This window comes from Callorhinus ursinus, unplaced genomic scaffold (genome assembly GCF_003265705.2).
Source record: "Callorhinus ursinus isolate GAN/ISIS: 27379988/994484 unplaced genomic scaffold, GSC_fseal_2.0 scaffold59, whole genome shotgun sequence".
Lineage (NCBI taxonomy): Eukaryota > Metazoa > Chordata > Mammalia > Carnivora > Otariidae > Callorhinus > Callorhinus ursinus.
Genome location: NW_027397121.1, coordinates 3,122,113 through 3,146,295, shown reverse-complemented (window position 1 = coordinate 3,146,295; position 24,183 = coordinate 3,122,113). Strand labels below are relative to the sequence as shown.

The following is a 24,183-nucleotide window of genomic DNA, read 5'->3' as shown; positions in this document are numbered from 1 at the left end:
AATTTTATTTTATTATTTTTTTTAAATTTTTTTAAAGATTTTATTTATTTGAGAGAGCAAGAATGAGAGAGAGAGAGAGAGCACATGAGAGGAGGGAGGGCCAGAGGGAGAAGCAGATTCCCTGCCGAGCAGGGAGCCCGATGCGGAACTTGATCCCGGGACTCCAGGATCATGACCTGAGCCGAAGGCAGTCGCCTAACCAACTGAGCCACCCAGGTGCCTGAGTATTACATGCTTATTTTCAGCAATTCAGAATTGTGTAAAGCATAAAGTTGTCTGTTCCCCTCCTCCACAAATACTACTTTCCAGGATGACTACTACTTGGTAGGGAACCTTCTAGACCAGAGGGTTTTCTTTGGTGTTAAAGGATAAGTGCATAATTTTGGTATACTCAAGGGGTTTTATTTTTATAACCTTTTCTTATGGAACCTGAATGACGTTATTTTTTGGAAGTTTGCATCTCTTAGGAGGAGTTAGGATGCTGTGGTCTTCTTTTTTATGCTCTGAGAATTAACAGTGTATTTTATCCCCCCAAATTGTAACTCCTTTTTATTTCCTTTTACATTTTGGCTGTTGGTGTGGTTAAAGCCCTGAAAGCTGGAACTGTGATCTGGTGGCTGTTCTAGTTACCTGTTGCTTCTTAACGAACCACTCCAAAACTTAGAGTCTTAAAAAACAATTTAGTATCATTTTTCACAGTTGGTTGACAGGTGTGGCTGGAAACTGGCATAGCGTATTCTGCCATATTCTACTGGTCATAGTTATAGAACCGCCCAAATTCAAGGGGAGGGAAATTGGACTCCATTTGTCAATGAGAGGAGAAGCAGTTTGGGGCCGTCTTTATATTCTACTGCTGCAGTGGTAATCTTGGGAGGGAAAGGTGGCTGAATTACAGAACACCTTTCTTATTTTCTTCTGGGTTAAAATTCTTCATGCCCAGGCAGAGTTCTGAGGTAAACATATTTTGTTATTGTTGTTGGCAGAGGGGTAAACATGAATAAAATTTGGGTATGGAAAAGGTTTTTAATGATGTAGACAAGAAGATAAACTCTAGAAAAAGAATAACAGGTTTCCTAGTCCTTCTCCTTCCAAGGAAGCATACATTGCTTATTCTTTTAAGAACTGACTTGTTATATTGCTTTTTTCTTACTGAGAACTGTGATAACTTTCAGATTTAAGAAGTTGGTTTTTGGAGTAGTTTGATGAATTGTGCATGTGTCACCAAGAGAGCTGGGTATGTCAGTCTCTACTCCCTGAGAGGCTTTGTTAGGCCCGACTTGTCCCTTCCCTGTAACACAGTTCCCTCTAAACCTATCCTTTTCTTTATTTTTATTTTTTATTTTATTTTATTTTTTTTAAAAGATTTTATTGATTTTTTTGACAGAAATAGTGAGAGTAGGAACACAAGCAGGGAGAGTGGGAAAGGGAGAAGCAGGCTTCCCGCTGAGCAGGGAGTCTGATGCGGGGCTTGATCCCAGGACCCTAGGATCATGACCTGAGCCGAAGGCAGACGCTTAACGACTGAGCCACCCAGGCGCCCCTAAACATATCCTTTTAGATAATGTCAGTAAAGTGCTTTGGAAAATGATGAAATGGGTTGAAGCCAGCATGATTCATGATTTTCCTAATTCTTTAGCTTAAAATGGGCCCCTGCTTATCTTTTAAGATGCTTACTTTTCAGAAGTTTAAAGACTAATGGTAAGGTTTTTCTCTTCCTGTTAGATTTTATTTTTTATTTTTATTTTTTTTAAAGATTTTATTTATTTGTCAGTGAGAGAGAGAGCACGCGCGCGGACTAGCAGGGGGAGAAGTGGGCTCCCGTAGGACTTGATCTCAGGACCCTGGGATTATGACCTGAGCTGAAGGCAGATGCTTAACCGACTGAGCCACCTCGGTGTCCCTTTCCTGGTTAGATTTTAAAAGTGAAAGGCTCCTTTTGGGAATTTGTTTGAGAATTTGAACTGCCCTGCCTTCTGGGCTTTGTGGAGTGTTCTCTCGCCTTTTGCAATGCTCTAATAGTATGTCTCCCGTTACATACTCAGACCCTTATTAAATAAATTACCTTTGAAACGTTTGCTACTTCTGCAGTTCATTCATGTTGGTTGTCAGTTGTTTCTTTTACAGCACTGACCTCATGTTGTACATGCCTCAGTTCTTTGTAAGCTGAGTGCTGAGCCCGTCTCAGGCATCTTCAGTTTTTCCACAGTGCCTCACCTTGTGCTTTGATTCAGTTAAATGTAATTTACTGCTTGGTGCACTATCTTCCACTTGGCAGTTACTAAAAAGTGGAAGATGGTAATATGAAGGCTTATCAAACACTTAATAATGGCAACTGCTATTTCTTCAGCACTGTATAGTATGTGCGCTCATTCTCCTGAGCTTGCTTGTACACTTCTGACTACTGTTGGAGGGTCGCACGTATTTCCTCTCCTGAATAGATGAGTAAGAGTCTGGAACTTGCTCAAGCACACTCACCTAGAAAGAGGTTGAGCTGGAGCCCAAATCTAGTATGTAGGTGTCTGAGTGTCTGAGGCAATCCTGTAATTTATATTTGTGATTTTTATTTAGGTTCTGCTTTCAGAAGAAACAACATCTGAAGATGCAAAATATATTGAAAGATGATAATTGAATTCTTGACTTTATTATAAGAATTTCTTTACTGTTTCTGGTGATACATTAACCAGAGATTTAATTTGAAGCACCTGGATTTATATCATCCATTGGAAATATATTGGACATGAAAGTTCCTTTTTATATTTTTTAATATTTTGAAACTTAAAAATAGCTTGTGTAGCTTCTTGTGCAAGTTAACAAGTGCTGATAAAATCTCACCAGTTAGCTTCATAGTAGACAGTATTTTGTTAGAGTACTGTAGACACACACAAAATGATTTGAGTGACTAATTTCTCAATTTTCTGTAGCACAATACATAATTAGTACCATTCTGGATGCATGGGAGAGAAGTTAATCTATTACATACAAAGGATGCCTTAGGGAATAGGTCTGCAAACTTCTGCCCAGAACCAGATCTCGCCAAGGAATTTAAAATTTTTTTGGTAAGAGCAGTTTTATGTTTTTAAATCTCTGAATAAAGAATATTTCTGTGAAAATTATATGAAATTCAAATTTCAGTGTCCTTACATAGTTTCATTGCAACACAGCCACTCTCATTCATTTACTTAACTGTTGACAGCTGCTTTGGAGCTCCAGTGGCAGAATCGAGTAGTTGTGAGAGAGACCACGTGGTCTGAAAAGCCCGAAATATTTACAGAAAAGGTTTGCCAGCTTCTGCCTTAGGGCATTAGTGTTTAATCCTCTCCCGTGGAACCTTGATTGAGAAAGCTATGACTTCCCAGAAGACACCTGTTAGACCGCCACAGCGTGCTTTGTGTTTGAGCGGACTGTGTATCACAATGGTTTTGAGAATTGATCCTTTCTTTGCTCTGGAATGATGTTCTTTGTCACGTGGCTTTGACAGTTGAAGCCAGAATTGAGCACCCAGGTTTTATTTTGTTCTAACGTGCTGAGTTTGACTAATCCACTGTATTTGACACTTTGAAAAGCACTTTTTTTAATGGCTTACATTGAGATTTGCTTTTGAGAAGCTACTAATTGGCAGTTCCAAACTGGACAGATTGAGGCCAGGTAAAGCCTGTAGGTGCCTTTCAGGTAGCAGTGAGGTTTAGAATCACTTGCTGTCAACACCAGGGAATTTTATTATTATTTTGATATTTGAATTGATGAAGGATCATTGGATTCCTGGAGCCGCAGCCCTGAAAGGGGAGACTGGATAGTCTGCCTCTGGAATATTCCCTCTGTCTCTGTGGCCTCATCATAAATTACTCTCTGCTAACCTCTTTTTGGCTTTCGTTAAAAATCCTTTCTCTGGGGGCTCCTGGGTGGCTCAGTTGGTTAAGCGACTGCCTTCAGCTCAGGTCATGATCCTGGAGTCCCGGGATCGAGTCCCACATCGGGCTCTCTGCTCAGCAGGGAGTCTGCTTCTCCCTCTGACCCTCTTCCCTCTCGTGCTCTCTATCTCTCATTCTCTCTCTCTCAAATAAATAAATAAAATCTTTAAAAAAAAATCCTTTCTCTGGTAAGTTTTTAATTAGGAAATGCAGAAATAGAACTTCTTGGGTTGTCATAACTTAAACCAGCCACAGAACTTTTAAACTGGAGAGGGAGCTGTATAGCTTAGAAAATAACAGTTAATCAGTGAAGACTGGTTTGAGAAAACAGGGGAGGGGAGTGATTTCTGCCTTAATGCTGGTAGTTTTGTATTATATGAGGCCAAAGACAATTATAGGTAGGAAGAGGAGAACTGTTGAGGAGAAAGCTGTCGACTTCTTCCTTTAAATTTGTATTTTGTATGGAACTTTTATAACTTTGATCTAGTTTTAACAAGTGAGGTTCTTCAACATCATGTTTTCCTGTAGAAGTCCATCTTTAAATATAAAGATCAACTCCAAGGTTTGACAGAAGTCTTAAGGCATATCAGCCAATAGTGTTGTAATTATTCAGATACTTAAAATAAACTGCCTTGGGACACCTGGGTGGCGATCCCAGGGTCCTAGGCTCAAGTCCTGCATCGCATTGGGCTACTTGCTCATCAGGGAGCCTGCTTCTCCCTCTGCTTGCTGCTCTCCCTGCTCATGCTCTCTCTCTCTGTCAAATAAATAAAATCTTTATTATTATTTTTTAAAGATTTTATTTATTTGACAGAGAGAGAGAGCGAGAGAGGGAACACAAGCAGGGGGGGAGTGGAAGAGGGAGAAGCAGGCTTCCTGCTGAGCAAGAAGCCCCATGTGGGGCTTGATCCCAGGACCCTGGGACCATGACCTGAGCCGAAGGCAGACGCTTAATGACTGAGCCACCCAGGTGCCCCATAAATAAAATCTTTAAAAAAATAAAATGAAATAATAAACTGCCTTGCAAGTTGAGATGAATTAGCTCAGGTTCCATATTCCTACTGCCCTTCAGCAGTAGCAGCAGATGGCCAGAAAGTTGGAGTGAAGATAGAGGATCGGGGGAAGGGGTGGTGAGTACAGATGTACTACATCCTAGAGCCAGAGTGCTGTCTCTCTCTTTTTAAAATTTTAGTAATCTCTGCACCCAGCGTGGGGCTTGAACTCACAGCCCGGAGATCAAGAGTCTCATGCTCTTCCGACTGAGCCAGCCAGGCGCCCCCGCAGAGCTGTCCTTTTAGAGTTGCTTTGTGCTGTTTTTTTTTTTCTTTTTGTCTCCCCTCCCTCCCCCGCCCCTTCTCTGGGGAAGTGGGGTGATAAGTAATTTATAAAAACCTATTTTCCCCAGATGATTTGCCTCATTTAATAGTTTGTGCTTGTGACATTACTATTTTATTTTTTGTTTAAAATTTACTGTTTTAGATGAAATAGAGTTGTGATAAGAACAGGAGAATGTCCCGAAGGATAGTTAGGGACTTACAACTTAAGTGCCTTTGTGGGAGGCTTTACGATGGTCCTGAGTGAGGAAAGAATGAGTGAGGCTGCCCTCTTCCCTCCTTTTCCATAGTCTTATCTAGGTGGTCTCTTTCTCAGTCATATCCCTTCCTCCCCGCTCCCTTCTGCTCTCCCTTGGTGCTGCCACTTTTGCCTGCTAAGGTACCTGTAAAATGGCTATGTTGTATCTAATCAAGTAATTGAGCAATGGATCATTACAACATTGCATTCACCCTGGGCACAACCCCAGTTAGGTTTTACTACCTCAGTAGGGACTTGTTTTTAGCCTGTGAGTAGTCTGTCTAAAAGGGAAGATAGAAAAGAATAAAACATAGATGACTGAAACATAAAGTCATTGATAGTTAGACATGTGTTAACAGAAGCAAGATGGTTTTCTTCAGTTGCAGCTCTTTGGAGCCAGTCAGGAGAGGCTTTTTTGGATGAGGTGAGGTTTTCAATCTGAGGAAGGATAGACTGAGATTAATAAAGAGGTATTTTAAATTGGGATTAGAGGGGCACCTGGGTGGCTCAGTTGGTTAAGCGTCTGACTCTTGATCTCAGCTCAGCTTTTGATGTCAGGGTCGTGAGTTCAAGTCCTGTGTTGGGCTCCATGCTGGACATGGAGCCTACTTAAAACAAACAAGATATCCTGGGATTAGGTATGGGAGTGGGAGTCAGTCAGTCAACAAATACTCTACTGTTTACTTTGTGCCCGACATGGTTCTACGTACTGGGGATATAAGTCCCTGCCCTCATGTAGCCTACGTGAGGGTGGCACTTAATGCAGCAGAGGGCATAGGTGGGGGTATAGTGGGATATAGTCCAAGAAGTGGAATAATGCCCGTCTTTACAAAAAGCCATGGTGAGTAGTTTAAATATGATTTATGAGACCACTGAAGGGCTGCAATATTGTTATTACATTATTTGAGAAAGGAGAATCTTTCTATAACATATACAGAATTGGAGTTAAGGGATTTGGTAAAAGAGGCAGCCCCCCTCCCTCCCAAAAGTTTTCATTTTATTCTGCCTTTTGGGGAATAAATTTCTTACGTCAATATTCAGTATCAAGGGACAGGGATGACGATAGAATTTTTTTTTTTTTTTAAAGATTTTATTTATTTGACAGAGAGACACAGCGAGAGAGGGAACACAAGCAGGGGGAGTGGGAAAGGGAGAAGCAGGCTTCCCTCCGAGCAGAGAGCCCGATGATGCGGGGCTCGATCCCAGGACCCTGGGATCATGACCTGAGCTGAAGGCACACGCTTAACGACTGAGCCACCCAGGCGCCCCTGGAATTCTGCTTTTAAGAGCTCTCTGAGTTTAGTCTGGCTGCTCTTATTTTTGAGGGTTTTGTCTGCTACAGCAGAGTTGAAAGGCACAAATTATTTCCATGGTGTGATGGAATCTTGAGGTATAAATTACATACACATCAGGTAAATCATTAGGTACATAGACTTTTATCACTCCTCATTGAGGCGCAGAGGTCAACGTCTTTATTAACTTCTTAGGTCCTTGAAAAAGCATGGTGGTTTTCTGCTTTGGCCTCAGAGCCTTGTACAAGGTCACATCATAGTTCCTTACACTTACAATTTCTGTGACCCTGTTGTTAAATTCTCAGTTTTGCACCCTGAAATTCCTTTACTTTTTCCTTTGAACAGAGTATGTTTCTTAGCTTTCTTCTCCAGACAATGTCCCAGCTCTCTCTTAGGCCCCACGGACTACCTCCAGATGACTCTGGCTGTCTTGTGTGTTCCCCACCCACACTCCGAATACTCATTGCCTAATTAAGATGTCTTTGCTTATAAGAAACAGTTCCAGGGCGCCTGGGTGGCTCAGTTGGTTGAGCGACTGCCTTCGGCTCAGGTCATGATCCTGGAGTCCCGGGATCGAGTCCCACATCGGGCTCCCTGCTCAGCGGGGAGTCTGCTTCTCCCTCTGACCCTCCCCCCTCTCATGTGCACGCTCTCTCTCTCTCTCTCATTCTCTCTGTCTCAAATAAATAAAATCTTTAAAAAAAAAAAAAGAAACAGTTCCATTAAAGCTAGTTTAACAAGGGGGCATTTTATTTTATGATTATTCACTCATTCAGCAGACATTCATTGAGTTAGGTACTCTGTGTCAGGTGCTATTCTAGGTATTCAAGAATACGAGGAAATCCCACATTAACTCAAGAGCAAGACCCATGGTATATCTAATAAAACCTGTTTTTAGGTGGGCTCTGAGGACCTTAATAACAGCCAAGTATTTACCCCTTAGTGGTTCTCAGACTTGAGAGTACATCACAGTCACCTCAAAGGCTGGGGTATAAGAAACAGAATAGACAAGATTGAGTAGAAGAAACCTGGAAAAATAAAAATGCTTTAATGGAAAGAAACTTTCAGAATTAATTTCCAGTTTTTCCGAATCAGATGTTGTATAGACTGTCAGGGAAGAGGTGAAACACAGTGGTGAAATAAAAGAAAACAAAACAAAACAGTACAGAACAGAAATGGCCAGGAAGAAGCCATTGGTGGCTTTTGTGTGAATTGTTCAGGGTGATGATTATAAAGATTTGTGATAAGTAGAACTATCCAGTGAAGATGGTACTTAGTAATAGTTTCCCCAGGAATAAAAAACAAAGAGAATATTTATTCCTTAAACTAGACTGGTTCTTTCCAGAGTGCTTTTACTCTCTTAATCTTCACAAACAAATTGGATAGGTGTTCTTCCTCACCATTTCCCTGAGGATAAAGTTTGGTAGACATTTGACTTGCCTAGGTTATCGAGGTCATGAGGCTAGGCCTTAAAACTCAAATCTAGCTCATTATCTTTTTCCTTGGAAATGAGGTTCTGTTACTATTTTCCAGTATTAGTTATATCTACCCAGCCAGAAGCCCGTGTCATCTTTGACTCTTTATACTCAATCTGTTTCCCACCCTTCGTTCACCACGTTGGTCTTCTAGCTCTTTCTTATATTTTCTTTCTCTCTCTTTGCCGTCACTGCCACTGTAGTTCAGGCAGCCTCTGCGTCTTGCTTGGCCTGTTACCTCTAAATGGAGCTTCTTGCTAGATTCTACCTTTTCCCTCCTCTGTTCTGTTCATTTGTGATCTTTGGAAAACAGACCCGTTCATGTCATTTATCCACCTTGGTCTGGCTCCAAACTGTGCTATTTCATCTGACCTTCGACTTTCTTCATATACACTCTCCTTGAACCACATAAAACTAATGTTGTTCCCTACTTAAAATATTCTCTGAACATCTCCAAGTGTTATAGTACCTTTGTGAATGAATTTCCTAATGACCCTGAATCTTAAAATAAGAGTTAAATTGTCTTTGATATTCTTGCTTAAGAAGGCAAGGCAGTAAATTAAAATAAAGTTATCTCTCCAAGAGTTAAAATTGGGGAGGGCAGTGGAAACTGGTATTTACAAGGACAGATTTTAAACTATTACGGAAAGATTGCCTTTTTAGAACACTAAAGTGCTCAAGGATCTGACCAGTTAATGTTTTAGTGTAGTTGCACATTATTTGCTGTGTTCCTTTGGTAGCTTAATATATTTTTTATTTTGTTTGGATTTTTTTGATTAATGATTGATTCTTTAAAGCAGCACAGAAACAATAGATATTATACAGTATATGTTGTGGGTAAAGTGTCCAGTATAGGCATCAAAATTAAGTTTGTGATGACTTCTGAAGAATCATTAGAAGCCATTCTAAACATAATTTAGGAAGATCACGAAGCCCAATGTAACACACTTCTTGGTTTGGCTTATATTCTAGCTCTGGCCGAACCAAAACTAGGCTGTGTGATGTTAGCAAGTTATGTGACTCCCCTGGGACTCTGTTTCCTTACCTCATAAAGGGAGTTGGAGTGGATAAGCGGGTGTGGGAAAGTTGAAGTTGTTCCCTAGAGAATATATGACAGTGTCTGGAAATATTTTTAGTTGTCACCACTTGGTAGAAAGAAGTGCTAATGGCATTAAGTTGGTAGAGGCCAAGGTACTGCTAAATATCCTACAGCGTAGAGTATAAGAATTACCTGGCAGTGGCTCATTGTTTTGTCTGTTCAAATCTAAACTGTACCTGTTCGCTTCAAGACTTTTTTCTGCTTGGTCCCATATACTTCCTGATTAAAACCATGCCCCTTCCGCTTTTATCCCAGTGTGGTATCTTTGTCCCCTTATGCACATATCTTGCTTTCTCCAGACTCCTTGCCTTCTCTCCCTTTCTCTCTTTCTGGAATGCCTTCTACTTCCTCCTTATATAATTATTATGTCTTTTTTTAAGATTTTTATTTATTTATTTGTCAGAGAGAGAGAGAGCGCTCACAAGCAGCGGGAGTGGTAGGCAGAGGGAGAAGCAGGCTCCCCGCTGAGCAGGGAGCCCGATGCGGAACTCGATCCCAGGACGCTGGGATCATGACCTGAGCCCAAGGCAGTGGCTTAACCAACTGAGCCACCCAGGCGTCCCTGTGATGTCTCTTAAGACATAATTTTTGTGTTCCCTTAGCATTTGGAATTAATTTAAACTAAATAATCATAGTTTTTTTTACTTAATTTATTTTTTTATAATAATCATAGTTCTTTAATTTCACAAGTTCTTATGTTTATTTCCTTAACTTGTAAGTTTCTCAGAGGGTTTCTACTCTCTGTAAGCTTTTTTTCTGTAAATATTGTTGAGGGTTTTGGTGCTTTTCGAAACCTGGTGGGCTTAGAAAAGAGTTGTGAGAAGCTGATTGTGATAGGTCAGTAATATCTATTTTGACATGGCCTGCAGATTTCACTTCATTTATATGACTTATATTCACCTTTATTTGTATGACCAGAAATGTTCCAGGTTAGAATTAAGGGGTTCAGTATGAGTTGGTTCATTCGTCGATTCTGCATTTAATACTTAAATGCGGTCCGTCCCGCTGGTGGGACGGGTGGGAAAAGAGGACCTGGTGGGATCGTTTGCTGGGGGACCAGGCTTGGACGGGGTTCCACAGCAGGTGGGCACGGGGGCGACATGAGAACCAGTGGGCACAAACTCGGGGGCATTCAAAGACATCAAGACAGTAGCTCTTTCTGTCCGCGGGTCCTGTCCCTGCGCTTTAGTAAAACCACCTTTTTGCACCAACAAAAAAGAAGACAAGCTGCCTGTTTAAAATTTTTGCCAAGGATACCTGAGCTTCAGAAAAGGAGCTGGACTTTTTAAACTTCTAATTTTGCTGTTGTATGGCTTGACCCTGGATTTTAGAACCTAGTTCAAAAACTCTTATGACTAGAATTCAGTAATAGTATGACTAAATAATGTTTTTGGGTTAATGTAGGAACTTTAACCATACTTACAACATTAAGTGAAAATGAGGCCTGAGTTCCAGACAATTTAATTACAAACAGATTGTACTCTAAAAGGGAACTGCTTGTATATAAAATTTGCTTATATAATATGGTTTAGTAAATTTATTTTGTTTCTAAGTCTTAGCTCGTGAGCAGTGTAATAGCTATAAGAAGTAGAAGAAAATACTGAAGAATCTAAACTATTTTATTAGGCACTTGAAGAAATAAGTAGATTGCATAAGAATTCCTGACGGCCAAAATAAATTATTGAGGGGAAAGACTAATCTTATAACATCTATTGCATTTTCTGATTACAAAAGTGATGTTTGGTCAGGACAGAAAACTCAAACACATAAAATAAAGCCTTTGCCCTATTTTTTAGTGGGCTAGCCCAACTGTAAGTCCACCAGGCAGAGTGAAGACAGATAAAACATTTTCCTGAATATGCCGTCTTTAGGAAGGCATGAATTCAGGTAAGAAGCATATTATTGATTTAATTTCAGAATGTAGTGGAGGGCATATAGGACATTTTTATAAAACCTCCCTCTACTTTTTGGAGGTTCTTGGAGGAGGTAATGGAGGTCCCTAGGTTATGATAATGGATTTTCAAGTTTAGAGAAACATTAATAGTTATTAAAACATTTACTGAATTTTTTGTGTTTGCTAAGCCCCATTCAAATGGTATTGCCATTGTCTCTTCAGCCTTAACAGCTCCATGAGATAGTTTTTAGTAACATTTATTTTATAGATGAGGAAACAGTCTCCGATTTAAGTTACTTGCCCAAGATCAGACAGTCAGGGTTGTGCCAGGTGTGTTTGATCCAGAACTCTCTCAATTATATATTCTCTTACGAGGGATACACCTTCAAGGGTTAAAATTTGAAGAGAGGAGATTTTGTCAGTCAAATGAAAGGCAACACCTTTTCTTTCACTCTTGGGTGCCTGCAGTGACTTAATGTAAAATATGGGTTGCATTTCGAAATGAGACAGCATATGTAAAACTTTATGTGATATGAATATACACCGCGAATGTATTTTGTAATTATGGCTGCCTCACTCTTTGAGGAATAACTAGGAAGACTTCTTTCTGGATAGAAACTTTGTAAAATAATGACATTGTTTGTATTCAGGCTTAATACTGCATTATACTCTTCTGAACTCTTGAAATCGCACACAGGATGATCCGTAATGCTCTGTCTTTTCCTTTCTTCCTCTTTTAGACCTAGTCCTTTCCTGTGTAAACCTTGGTATTTGTTCCCTTTCTTTTCTTTTTTTTTCCCCCCTCTGTTGGCTCCCTTGCATGGATCCATATTACTCTGTTTTCTGTGCACCTGATAGTCCATTTCGAGCTATGCCAGATATCTGCTTCTTTCAATATTCAACACATTTAGTTTTTTCTTTCTGCTTTGGATCACACTCAAAACTCCACCTGTTCAGTGAAGCAAACGCCACTTGCTTTCACTTTCCCTTATTTCCCTGTCAGGGACATCCTTCACCCCCACATGCATACTGTTTGTACTTAGGTTGTCTGTTCTGAATTCCTTAGAGCATGATCTGATTTTGTTCTTTTGACAGTCTTGCATTATGTTCACCGTGTAATGCCTTTGTACTTTGCCAGTAATGAAATATACATATTTTTAATTTGTTTATATGTAATAATTTTGTGAGGATATATTTAATATTAATTAATATGGTGAATACTGTACCTAAAATGCAATCCATGGTTATAACTGTCCTTTTTACATGTTTGGACAACTGTATTAGAAAATCCAGAATAATGGAGTAATAAAGATAGTCCATTTTTAAATGTCCTTCAAAATAATCTGATTAGGATAAATATTGTTTATTAACAATATTTTGTTCACTTTTTTTTTTTTAAGATTTTATTTATTTGACAGAGCGAGAGAGCACAAGCTGGGGGAGCAGTAGAAGGAGAGGGAGAAGTAGGCTTCCACAGAGCAGGGATCCCGATGCGGGGCTCAATCCCCAGGACCCTGGGATCATGACCTGAGCCGAAGGCAGGTGCTTAACCATCTGAGCCACCCAGGCGCCCCTAAAACTGTTGACTTGTTAAGGGTAAAATACTGCTGGGTTTTGTGGAAACATGTAAAAGAATAGTCATGATAAAAACTCTAGTTCTTGTATTGGGGAGACAGATACTTTTTACAAGTGAATCTAAAGAAAACACTGTGGAAATAGTGTAAATAAATATTCAAACCATGTGGGAATAAAGGTCTTTAAAAAACAAAATTATAGCCCAGCAATTTCAAATAATATTTAGCATGAGGTGAATTGTGTCACTATAGGTTGGACTGAATCTCAAAAGTTCATTGAAATGATGTGTGATTTATAGAACAAACTAAATATATTGAGGGGTCACTGAGTAATGTCATCAGTTGGAGAATCTTCTTGAAGGAGATGAGTTGTCAAACAGCTCAGGACTATTATAGGTTACTGTGATGAGGGAGAATTTTATGTAATGCGAAGGGTCTGTCCTCCACTTTACCTGCTCCTGCTACCAGAGGAGTGTACTGTAGTGTTGGTGTGGTTTGTGTGAAGGCACGGCTGTGCAGTGACCAGGTCCCTGTGTGTGATGAATAAATGTGTTGGTGTGTCTAGAGAAGTAGTTTGGTTGTGTTAGATAGACTTTTTTTTAGCTTCCTGCAGAGGAGATACACCTTCAGGCATGGGGCTTTAGTAAGAGACACAGGCAGTAGTACAGGGTATTGTTTGCTTGTTAAGTGTGCATTCACTCAGGACCCTAGCAATTTCCAGGCTAGAGGATATGAAGTAATCCTCATGGAGAGCTTAGAATCCCTTGGAGTACTACCTAAACTCTGGTGACCTGCCACCTTTGTGCCCTAGTGTATATGGGAGGGTCTTTTTGGATAGATTTGTCACCCTTCCATGTGCATTTACCCCTGTCAGGCCAGGTTTGACTCTAGGTGTCCATTTAGTTCATGGCTGCCTTAGGCTGGAACACCAGTTCCTAATTTAGTCTGGCACAACTAGAATTGTAGGGTCATCTTCACTGATAGACACAGGCAACTTTAAGCTGGAAGAGCCTCTTGGGGCACTTTTCCTAGGGGAAGGATGGTAAGTTGTAGATCCTGAGGGCTTCTCATAGGAGTGCCAAGATGTGGGGAAGAGTTAGATTTGAAGTGCACAAAGGTTTGAGTAAGACTGGAAACAAAACAAACCTCCATTTGAACAGATTGTGGAGTGTTACCACTTTGAAATCTGTCCTTCCAGCTCTTGAAAGAGGAGGGTAGTTTTTTCTTAAAAAATTTTAGTTTGCAAATATATAACAAAAGCCTACATTCCCACCTAGATGACTAAAAGGTGGGGGCATTGATTATAGAACACATCCTGTTATGTATTTATATTTGTTGAACTTTAATGTTACGTATTGCTGTCCAACTTTTCAAACGTTGTATATTTAATATTTGCTGGGTATGAAACCTCTTTGTTAAACCAGGTAAAGAAAAAGTATAAAAGGTTAAGCTGTTGTTTTAGAACAGTCCTTTGTGTAGTGCTTTGAAGACCAATGTATTTATTCCTTGAAGAGCTATTAATGCATAATCGGCTCTTTTGTATTTACAGTGCTTGACTACAAATATAATTTTTGAGTTTGCCAGTGATTGCACTGTCATTTCTTTGGACTGGAAGAGCTAAAAAAAGAACAGATACGCAACCAGGGTCAGCATTGGGCAAATTTCATTGACTTTAGTCCTAGGTCTACAATCGTAAAGATGATGTACCTTTTTACCAACCTCTCCCCATATCCCCCACCACCAAGTGCCTGGCAACCATTCTCTGTTTCTATGAATCTTTGTTTTATTTTGTTTTTGTTTTTAAGATTCTTTTTTTTTTTTAGAAAGGAAACTCCAGGTAGCACTTTTATTTATTTATTTATTCATTCATTTGTTCATTTATTTATTTATTTATTTATTTGACAGAGAGAGAGAGAGAGAGAGAGAGAGACAGACAGACAGAGAGACAGCGAGAGAGGGAACACAAGCAGGGAGAGTGGGAGAGGGAGAAGCAGGCTCCCCGCCGAGCAGGGAGCCCGATGCGGGGCTCGACCCCAGGACCCCGGGATCATGACCTGAGCTGAAGGCAGACGGTTAACGACTGAGCCACCCAGGCACCCCTTTGTTTTTAAGATTCTACATATAAGTGATGCCATGCAGTATTTGCCTTTGTCTGGCTTATTTCACTTAACAAAATGCCCTCGGGGTCTATCCATGTTGTTGCAAATGACAGAATTAATTTACTTTTCTCAAGGCTGAATAATAATCCATTGTACATATATGCCATATCTTCTTTATCCATTTGTCCACTGATGGACATTTAGGTTGTTTCCGTATTTTGACTATTGTGAATAATACTTCAGTGAAGGAGTACAGGTATCTCTTTGATAATCCTGTTTTCATTTCATTTGGATATATCCAGAAATGGGATTGCTGGATCATAGGTACTTCTGTTTTTAGTTTTTTGAGGAACCACCATACTATTGTCAGTAGTGGCTGCACCAATTTACATTCCCTTCAGTAGTGGCTGCACCAATTTACATTCCCTTCAGTAGTGCACAAGGGTTCCATTTTCTTCACATCCTGGCCAAAACTTTTTATCTGTCTTTTTTTTTTTTTAAGATTTATTTATTTATTTAACAGAGAGAGAGCGAGAGCAGGAACACAAGCAGGGGGGAGAGGGAGAGGGAGAAGCAGGCCTCGTGCCGAGCAGGGAGCCCGATGCGGGGGACTTGATCCCAGGACGCCGGGATCATGACCTGAGCCGAAGGCAGACGCTTAAGGACTGAGTTACCCAGGCGCCCTATCTTTTGTCTTTTTGAAGATAGTCATTCTAACAGTTGTGAGGTGATATCTCATTGTGGTTTTGATTAGCATTTGCAATTTTGATTTGCAAACATTTTTTTCCATTTATAGATTGCCTTTTCATTTTGTTGATGGTTTTCTTTGCAGAAGCTTTTTGGTTTGATGTCCTTCTTATAGGGTGTCCAACTTATTGGAGTATAATTGTTTTTATACCTATTGATAAAATAATTCCTGTGCCTTTGGGAGCAGGTGGGCCACATTTCCAGTACACAGCAAGACCTGTTGTGATGCAAAGAGCTTTTTGACTTTGGAGCCAGAAAGCCCAAGTTAACATCTTGTTCCTATCACTTGTTAGGTATGTTACCTTGAATAAGACAACCTCTCTGCATTTCAGTTCCCTTAACTTTAAAACGGGCATGTTACCTGCTTTTCAGAAGGGTTGTTGTAAGAATCAAATATGGTACTGTATGCAGAAGTACTTTTTAAGCAGAACAGAGAAAATTGGGGCATTACATTTCGGTTCTTTCCATTAGTTCCTTTTATTAAAGACTGACTGACAATCATGACTCACTTTTGGTTAGAGTAATTTTATCTGACTATTCTGTGTTTTGCAATCAGAATTTCCTATTGTTGATCCCCCTGTTATACTCCCCTTCCTCCATACCATTTGTAGCCATGCTTATCTCTAGTTATCAGTAGAGAATACTGCTTCTTAAATTGTGTCTCAGAAATATATATAATTTCCAGGGCCTTAACTATTTTCTGATAAATCTTATGGTCACAGATTAAAAATGAGGTTTGCTTACTGGGGAGGGTCATGATAGGAGCAGCCTGGAGACCAGCAGATGAGGCTTTGGGATGAACAATAGATGAAGACTGAATTGATGAGTGGGTGCTGGGCTCATAAGACCGGCCTTGTTACTTCAGTTTGGATAACAGTTTAGAAAGTAGCAGCTTTTCTCCATTATCACTTGAATTTTTTTTTTTTTTAAGATTTTATTTGTTTATTTGACAGAGAGAGACACACAGCGAGAGAGGGAACACAAGCAGGGGGAGAGGGAGAGGGAGAAGCAGGCTTCCCGCTGAGCAGGGCCCCGATGTGGGGCTCCGTCCCAGGACCCCGGGATCATGACCTGAGCCGAAGGCAGACGCTTAACGACTGAGCCACCCAGGTGCCCCTGTCATTTGAATTGTGATTAATATTGATTTCTTTTTCTGTCTGTAAAAAAGATGTATGTTTAATTTTTTGCCAAAAGAACTCAAGAAGTGACAGTTTTATGGAGTATTTATATGATATAGAAATAGTATTATAAAATATGACTTACATATGGGCTCCACTGACTTTTTATGGTTAATATTCAGGAGTTTAATTAAAAAAGAAATTCCAGAATTTAAAAAGTTTGTTAGCCTTAGATATTTTGTGATTTAGTGTAAGTGAGCTTGAACTCCCCCTGCTGGCTGACTCTTTAGAAATACAACGAATTAGAGAAAAAAACCCTAATTTTGAGCTGAGATTATCTGTCAAAGTTTATATTCTCTGTAGAAGTGGCTAATGTTAGAGGAGGTGTCATTTTGAGTAAGGAATTGATTGCATTTTGCCTTTCCTTGCTTGTAACTTGTTTGCAGTGGTATTTAATGCACAGAGGATATTAATTTAGTTTTTTTTTTTAAGGTAAACTAGATTTTATATCATGTGTCATACATTTACTCTTCTGGGTTCTCAAGAGCCACCTCATGAGCTACCGCTTTGACCCAGTCTTTTTCCATACAGAACAGCTTGTGATTTCTCTGCCTTTATTTGGTCGTTCACTCATACGGCATTTATTTACTGAATGTTGTTTTAGTATCTGTAAAGCACTGATAGGTGTTGAAGTAGATGTGGAAGGGTGAGAAGATACTCAATGAAGGTTTTGAGCTTCTCCTTTGCTTGAGATCGGTACTAAATGCCAATGAAATATTAGGTAAATTCAGAGCAATATCTTGTTAAATAGCATGGTGAATGTTACAGGTAGTGAACAGTTGAATATTAAAGTTGATGTAGTGTGGTACAGATAAGGCAGACATCAAGAGTGACTTGAAAAAGACTGAAGAATGGAAGTGGTTTGGATAGGCAGAGGGGAGAGGAGGGCAGGCTTTCTAGGCAGAGGGGACATCATGACAAAAGGCATGAGTGGGATATTAGTGTCATTTATTTAGGGTACAGTGAAAAGCACTGTGTCAGGAGCTTCACATACTTTTTGATTTAATCCTTGTGTTGATTTTCTGATGTGGTGTGACTCTACATTTCAAAGATGAAGTAAGTAAGATTTATAGGGGTTAAAGCTATTATTAGCATTTCCATTCACAAGTTATGGAAGTTCTAGGATTTTTATCTTGTGTATAAATAAAGGGTGCAGATGAAGTCTCTGCTTTTCTGGCTGTAACTAAAGATCTCTTAGTGAAAGGGCCATGGAGCGTAGGTATTATACTGTGTGATTTTTCAGCCTCCAGCATTTATTTAGAAATATTTCTTAATAGGCATTAGGTATGGGTAACTAGAGCTTTATTCTAATATTTCACTGTTTTAGATTTTGTTAAAGCTTTATTGAAATAATGGTAGTAGGGACAGAAAACAGTTGTATGTGTTCTGCTTTGTACACCCTCTCTCCCCACCACTGTCACTGGTGGAAATAGGAAAATTGATCCATGGCACTCTTTCTTGTTGAGTCTGGATCTGGCCCTGGAATAATTTTGTTTTTTAAATACTCCCAAGGAATTGGCATAAGAATATTTTATGTGATTTTAATTTTATTCTTTAAGTTAATACTTGAAACTTTGTATTGATGTTCTATTTTGGTGTTATTGTTGAAAAGTTTTAGCTTTCACAGATTTTTCCATCAAGTTTAGCTAAAATTATTTCTCAGACATACTTTCAAATGGGTAAGCAGTCGCAGCTTTGATTATAACAACTGCCTAGCTAGGGCTGGGCATTCATCCAACATTCCATTAGATGGATGACATACAGTAAACTCACTGGGGGCAGGGGATTCTCTAGATTACTGAGGACTGAGGTAGAGGGTCTTATACTTTCCCAGGTGATTAAAGGTAAATGCTTACTAGGTTTGTGAAGTTGATGAAATGTACTTTGATCAATTTTAAGACTAGGGACAACTTAAAAGTTCTCTTGAATTTAAATTAAAAAATTAAATAGGATTTTGTATGATTTCGTTTTACATTCACATATATAGACATTTGCCCTTAATGTTCTTAACAGACAACATTTTCCATAATAGTACACTTTTCTGGGCATCTAAGATAAGCAAAATGATGGTTTCTTAATATGAGAACTGTTTAGTAGTTACCATAATTCTACATGGGAAGGATTGTAGATTTTCCTGCAAGATTCTTCCTTATGGGACATGATGAGGAATGATTAGGAGAGGAGATATAGTAGATTGTCAAGTATATCATGTCTCTGTTGAACAGCCCTTTTAATTGAGGGTGCCTGGGTGGTTCAGATGGTTAAGCATCTGCCTTTGGCTCAGGTCATGATCCCAGGGTCCTGGGATCGAGTCCCGCATTGGGCTCCCTGCCCAGCGGGGAGCCTGCTTCTCCCTCTGCCTCTCTCTCTCTTTGTCTCTTATGAGTAAATAAATAAAATCTTAAAAAAAATTTAATCGAAATATAATTGACACATGACATTGTATTCGTTTTAGATGTGTGACATAATGATTTGATAAATGTTTACGTTGTGAAATGATTACCACAATAAGTTTACCATCTATCACCACACTTAGTTACAAATTTTTTTTTTATGATGACAACTTTTAAGATCTACTTTCTTAGCAGCTTTTCACTTACACAATACACTGTTGTTATTTATAGTCACCATGCTGTACATTACATGCCCAGAACTTAGTGATCTTAAACTGGAAGTTTGTACCTTTTGTCCCCCTTCATCCATTTGCCCATCCTCCCTACCTGCCACCTCTGGCAGCCACCAATTTGTTCTCTGTATTTATGAATTGGGTTTTTTTTTCTTCTTTAGATTCCACATCTAAGTGAGATCAGTATAGTATTTGTCTTTCTCTGTGTGGCTTATTTCACTTAGCATACTGCCTTCAAGGTCCATCTGTGTTGTCTCCAATGGCAGGATTTCCCTCTTTATCATGACTGAATAATAATAAATGTGTATATATAACACATTTTCTGTATCCAGTCATCCAGTGATAGGTCATTTCCATGTATTGGCCATTTTAAGTAATGCTGCAATGAACTTGGGAGTGCTTATTTCTTTTCAAGATAGTGATTTGGGGGTGGGGTGCCTGGGTGGCTCGGTTGGGTGACTGCCTTTGGCTCAGATCATGACCTCAGGACCCAGGGGTCGTGGGATTGAGCCCCACATTTGGCTCCCTGCTCCTCAGGGAGCCTGCTTCTCCCTCTCCCTCTGCCTGCCACTCCCCCTGCTTGTGTGCACACTCTCTCACTGTCAAATAAAAAAAAAAAAAAAAAAGTTTTCTGTTATCTTCAGATAAATACCCAGAAGCGGAGTTGCTGATCATATGGTAGGTTTTTTTTTTTTAATTTTATTTATTTATTTGACAGAGAGCGTGCGTGCATAAGCAGGGGGAGCAGCAGAGGGAGAGGGAGAAGCAGGCTCCCAGCTGAGCAAGGAGCCTAAAGAGGGGCTTGATCGCAGGACCCTGGGATCATGACCTGAGCCTAAGGCAGACGCTTAACAGCTGAGCCACCCAGGTGCCCTGGTAGTTTTATTTTTAATGTTCTGAGGAACCTCCATACTGTTTTCCATAGTGGCTGCACCAATTTACATTTCTACCAACAGCGCACGAAGGTTGAACAGCCTTTTTTATATGAGGACCAATTCAAGAAAATCATACACACACACACATATATGTATAAAATAAGACTTGTCAACATTTCACATATTTATAATTTTTTTCTGTTGAAATTATGCTTTTTACTTTTTATTTGTTTTTAAATTATTTTTACTATTATTATTTTTAGGTGGCGGGGGGGAAGAGAATCGTAGGTCGTGGAGCCCAATGCGGGGCCCAGTCTCACAACCCTGAGATCATGACCTAAGCAGAAACTGAGAGTCAGACACTTAACTGACTGGCGGCCTGCAATTATACTTTTTTTTTTTTTTAAAGATTTTATTTATTTATTTGACAGAGAGAGACACAGCGAGAGAGGGAACACAAGCAGGGGGAGTGGGAGAGGGAGAAGCAGGCTTTCCGTGGAGCAGGGAGCCCATTGCGGGGCTCGATCCCAGGACCCTGGGATCATGACCTGAGGTGAAGGCAGTTGCTTAATGACTCAGCCACCCAGGCGCCCCTGCAATTATGCTTTTTAAACTCAGATGCAACAATACCTGTAATTGGAATTAAGCATTCTCTTTGCCTTAACTATGGAATTTCCCTTTTTGCTGAAAATTTAGAAACTACCTATTTCACATGCACTGTAAGATTTGTAATGCTGTATCTTTGAATGGATTTTATGTGAAATTTAACTATGGGTTGGGGATGTGGTTTGAGCAGTTGGAGTGGGGAAAGAGTTCAGCTGCAGACTAGGGACACAAAGGACAATTTCTTAGAGGTTCATAGTGCTGAGGAAGCAGGAGGAAAGGGTGTTGCCATTGGGAGCAGAGAATAGGACTGGGTCACAGGGAATGTGGTCCATAGACAGGTTTGCGGGTATAATAGTGGGTGCAAAAGTTTCTTTACTCAGATTATGAAACTGGGAATGGGGCTTTCACCTTTCAGTGTTCCTGAGTCTCTGGCTGATTTACTTAATTTCTGGTCTGTGTGCCTCAGTGTCCTATCTCTTCTGGCAACTTCTGTCTGTTTTAAGGTGGCAGCTCCTAACTTTATCCTTGAGATAGCAGCAGCTGTGCCAGCCCCAGGCTGATGGTGAGATGGTTGGTTGGAATCATTCAGCTAGAGGCAAGCTTTAAAAAAAAAAACCTGTGTGTCAGAAGGTGATTGGTTAAGCTTTTCATTCTTTGAACGTTTTAAATTTCTTCTCGTAATTAGACTCAAGGGTGATATTGTGAAGTTAGGAATTTTGGTTTGTAGTTCGCTCAACATTGTACATGATGTACTTGAGGGAATTTTAAATTACCTTGTTAACTCCCTTTTTTGCTTAGGTGATTAATAAGAAGAGAATGAAATTTAAAAAGGACTTCTTATTTTTAAAGATACTGTCTAAACATTTTTGAATTCTTGGAATTAAAGAGAAGTTTGAAGTTACACTATTGGCTTATCCATAAAATAGTCATGAGAAAGCTATTTGTCCGAGATACTGGTGCACTCTTCTTGGTGTACTGTATTATCCAGTGAACTTTGAGTTTTCTGTGTCACTTGAAGAAAAGAGGTCCTTATTTTTACTTCAGTCGCTGTAAATGTCAGTGAGAGATAGCTCTGTGGTCACTGACTTTCAACAGTAGTAAGGTCAGATAAAAAATTCACCAGGCCTTTTAGGAGCTTGTGTATAAAGGGCACTGTGTTATGAAATATATGGGTTTCTGTATAGGAACCTTGGGATGCTCACACTGAAGACAACTGCATTTAAGGAGAAGGCTTATTTTATCTTAATTGTTTAATGTTTTGTCTTGGATAAATGATGACTCAGAGTCGAATATTCACCTTTAGGGAACACAAAAACGAAAGAGGATGCATAGAAATGACTGGCCTATAGGTAGCTGATTGGCAAAGCTACTTTAAAGAAAAATCTTTTTTTTTTTTTTGTAGTTCTGTTAATAGATTATTTCAAGGGAGTTGGATTTTACTGTGTGCTTCTTTGAAGTGAAGTGCATGTTGTGCAGTGAAGAATCAAGTCCAACCTCATTGTGGAACTTGCTGGCTGTGGCTGTATCACAGATGGAAAGGTGTGGTGTTGAGACAGCATTCTTATTTTCCTGCATGAGAGATTCATATGAATCAGAAACTCAGAAGTGGCCATGTCACTCTGGTTTCTCTGTTAAGTTGCTCAATTAAGGCATTCTCAAGTAGTGGATTGGAGATACAAATTTAACTAAGACCTTGAGTTAGCTGTTTATCTTCTGCATTTTAGACCTATGAAGGGAAAGACTACAGACCAGTGGTTGTGCTCTTTCCTCTGTCACAACCATTCTGAGGAAGGGGGATTTGAGGTTCTTTTTAATGTGGATTTTAGAATTATTTATTCCATGTTAGTGTTACTTGTCCTATTTTATCAACTAATGAAATATCGTTGTCTTGAGTGTCTTACTATTTGCTATAATTAAACAAATGGCATTGCTAGAAAACGTAAAGAATTACCACACCAGGGACGAGCAGCACTCAGTCTTTGACAAGGATACCAAAGTATGGTTTGTGGTAGAGACTAATTGTTTATTGTGAAATGAGCCTGATGATATTTAAATACCACATTTAAATATATTTTTTAAAAATAACATAAGGCCTTAGTTAAATTTGTATCTCCAACCCACTACCTGAGAATGCCTTAATTGAGCAACTTAACAGAGAAACCAGAGTGACATGGCCACTTCCGAGTTTCTGATTCATATGAATCTCTCATGCAGGAAAATATGAATGCTGAGTCCCTCTGCCTGCTGCTGCCCCTGCTTGTGCTCTCTCTGTCAAATAAATAAGATCTTACAAAAATATACTTAAAAAAATAAATGTACAGTTGACCCTCAGACAGTGTGGAGGTAGGAGTGCCCAACCCATGCAGTCAGAAATCCACACGTGACTTTTGACTTCCCAGAAACTTAACTAATTGCCTACTGTTGACTGAAAGCCTTACTGATAACATAGGAGTCATTTAACACATATTCTGTATCTGCTTTATATAGTGTACTCTTACAATAATATAAACAAGATGCTAGGAAAATCATGAGAAAATACATTTACAGTACTATACTGTATTTATTGAAAAAAATCTACATTAGTGGACCCATGCAGTTCAAACACATTTGGTTCAAGGGTCAACTATTTTTTCTGCACACTAGTAATAAACAGATAATGAAATTATGAACATAATTCCATTTATAACATCAAGATCAATAAAACGTTTGGGTATAAATTTAACAAAAGAAGTGCTAAGACTTGTACAGTGAAACTATACAACATCATGGAGAAAAATTAAAGAACTAAATGGAGGACAGTATTGCTAAGAAAGTAGAACTCTCCAAACTGATTTATCTTATCAAAATTTGACTGGCTTTTTGAAGAAATTGACAAGCAGGTCCTAAAACTCATTTAGAGATTCAAGGGACCCAGACAGCCAAAACAGTCTTGAAAAAAAATGATAGTAACGAAACTGGATGACTCACACCTCCTGATTTCAAAACATACTATAAAGCTACAATGATTAAGACAGTATGGTCGTAGCAGATACATATATGATCAGTGGAATTCAGAGTCCAGAACTAAACTTGCTCATTTATGTTCAATTAGTCTTTGACTAAAGTGCCAGGACAATTCAATGGGGGAATGAATAGTCTTTTTTTTTTTTTTTTTAAAGATTTTATTTATTTATTTGACAGAGAGAGAGAGAGAGAGAGAGCGAGAGCAGGAACACAAGTAGGGGGAGTGGGAGAGGGA

General features: G+C 39.4%; 1 protein-coding gene across 4 annotated transcripts in view; it reads left to right on the top strand.

The window, feature by feature from the left end:
• Window positions 1-24,183, top strand: part of ZFAND3 (zinc finger AN1-type containing 3) — a 329,473-nt gene that overhangs the window by 28,917 nt on the left and 276,373 nt on the right. The window contains exon 1 of one of the 4 annotated variants that reach the window (XM_073884968.1): window positions 11,190-11,233. The exons of 2 other annotated variants lie outside the window; for them this stretch is intronic. In XM_073884968.1, coding sequence (XP_073741069.1) covers window positions 11,205-11,233 — 29 coding nt within the window. In that variant the 5' untranslated portion in view covers window positions 11,190-11,204. Of the gene's footprint in view, window positions 1-11,189; window positions 11,234-24,183 lie in introns of those variants that run through there. One more of the 4 variants, XM_073884969.1, reaches the window with a different exon arrangement.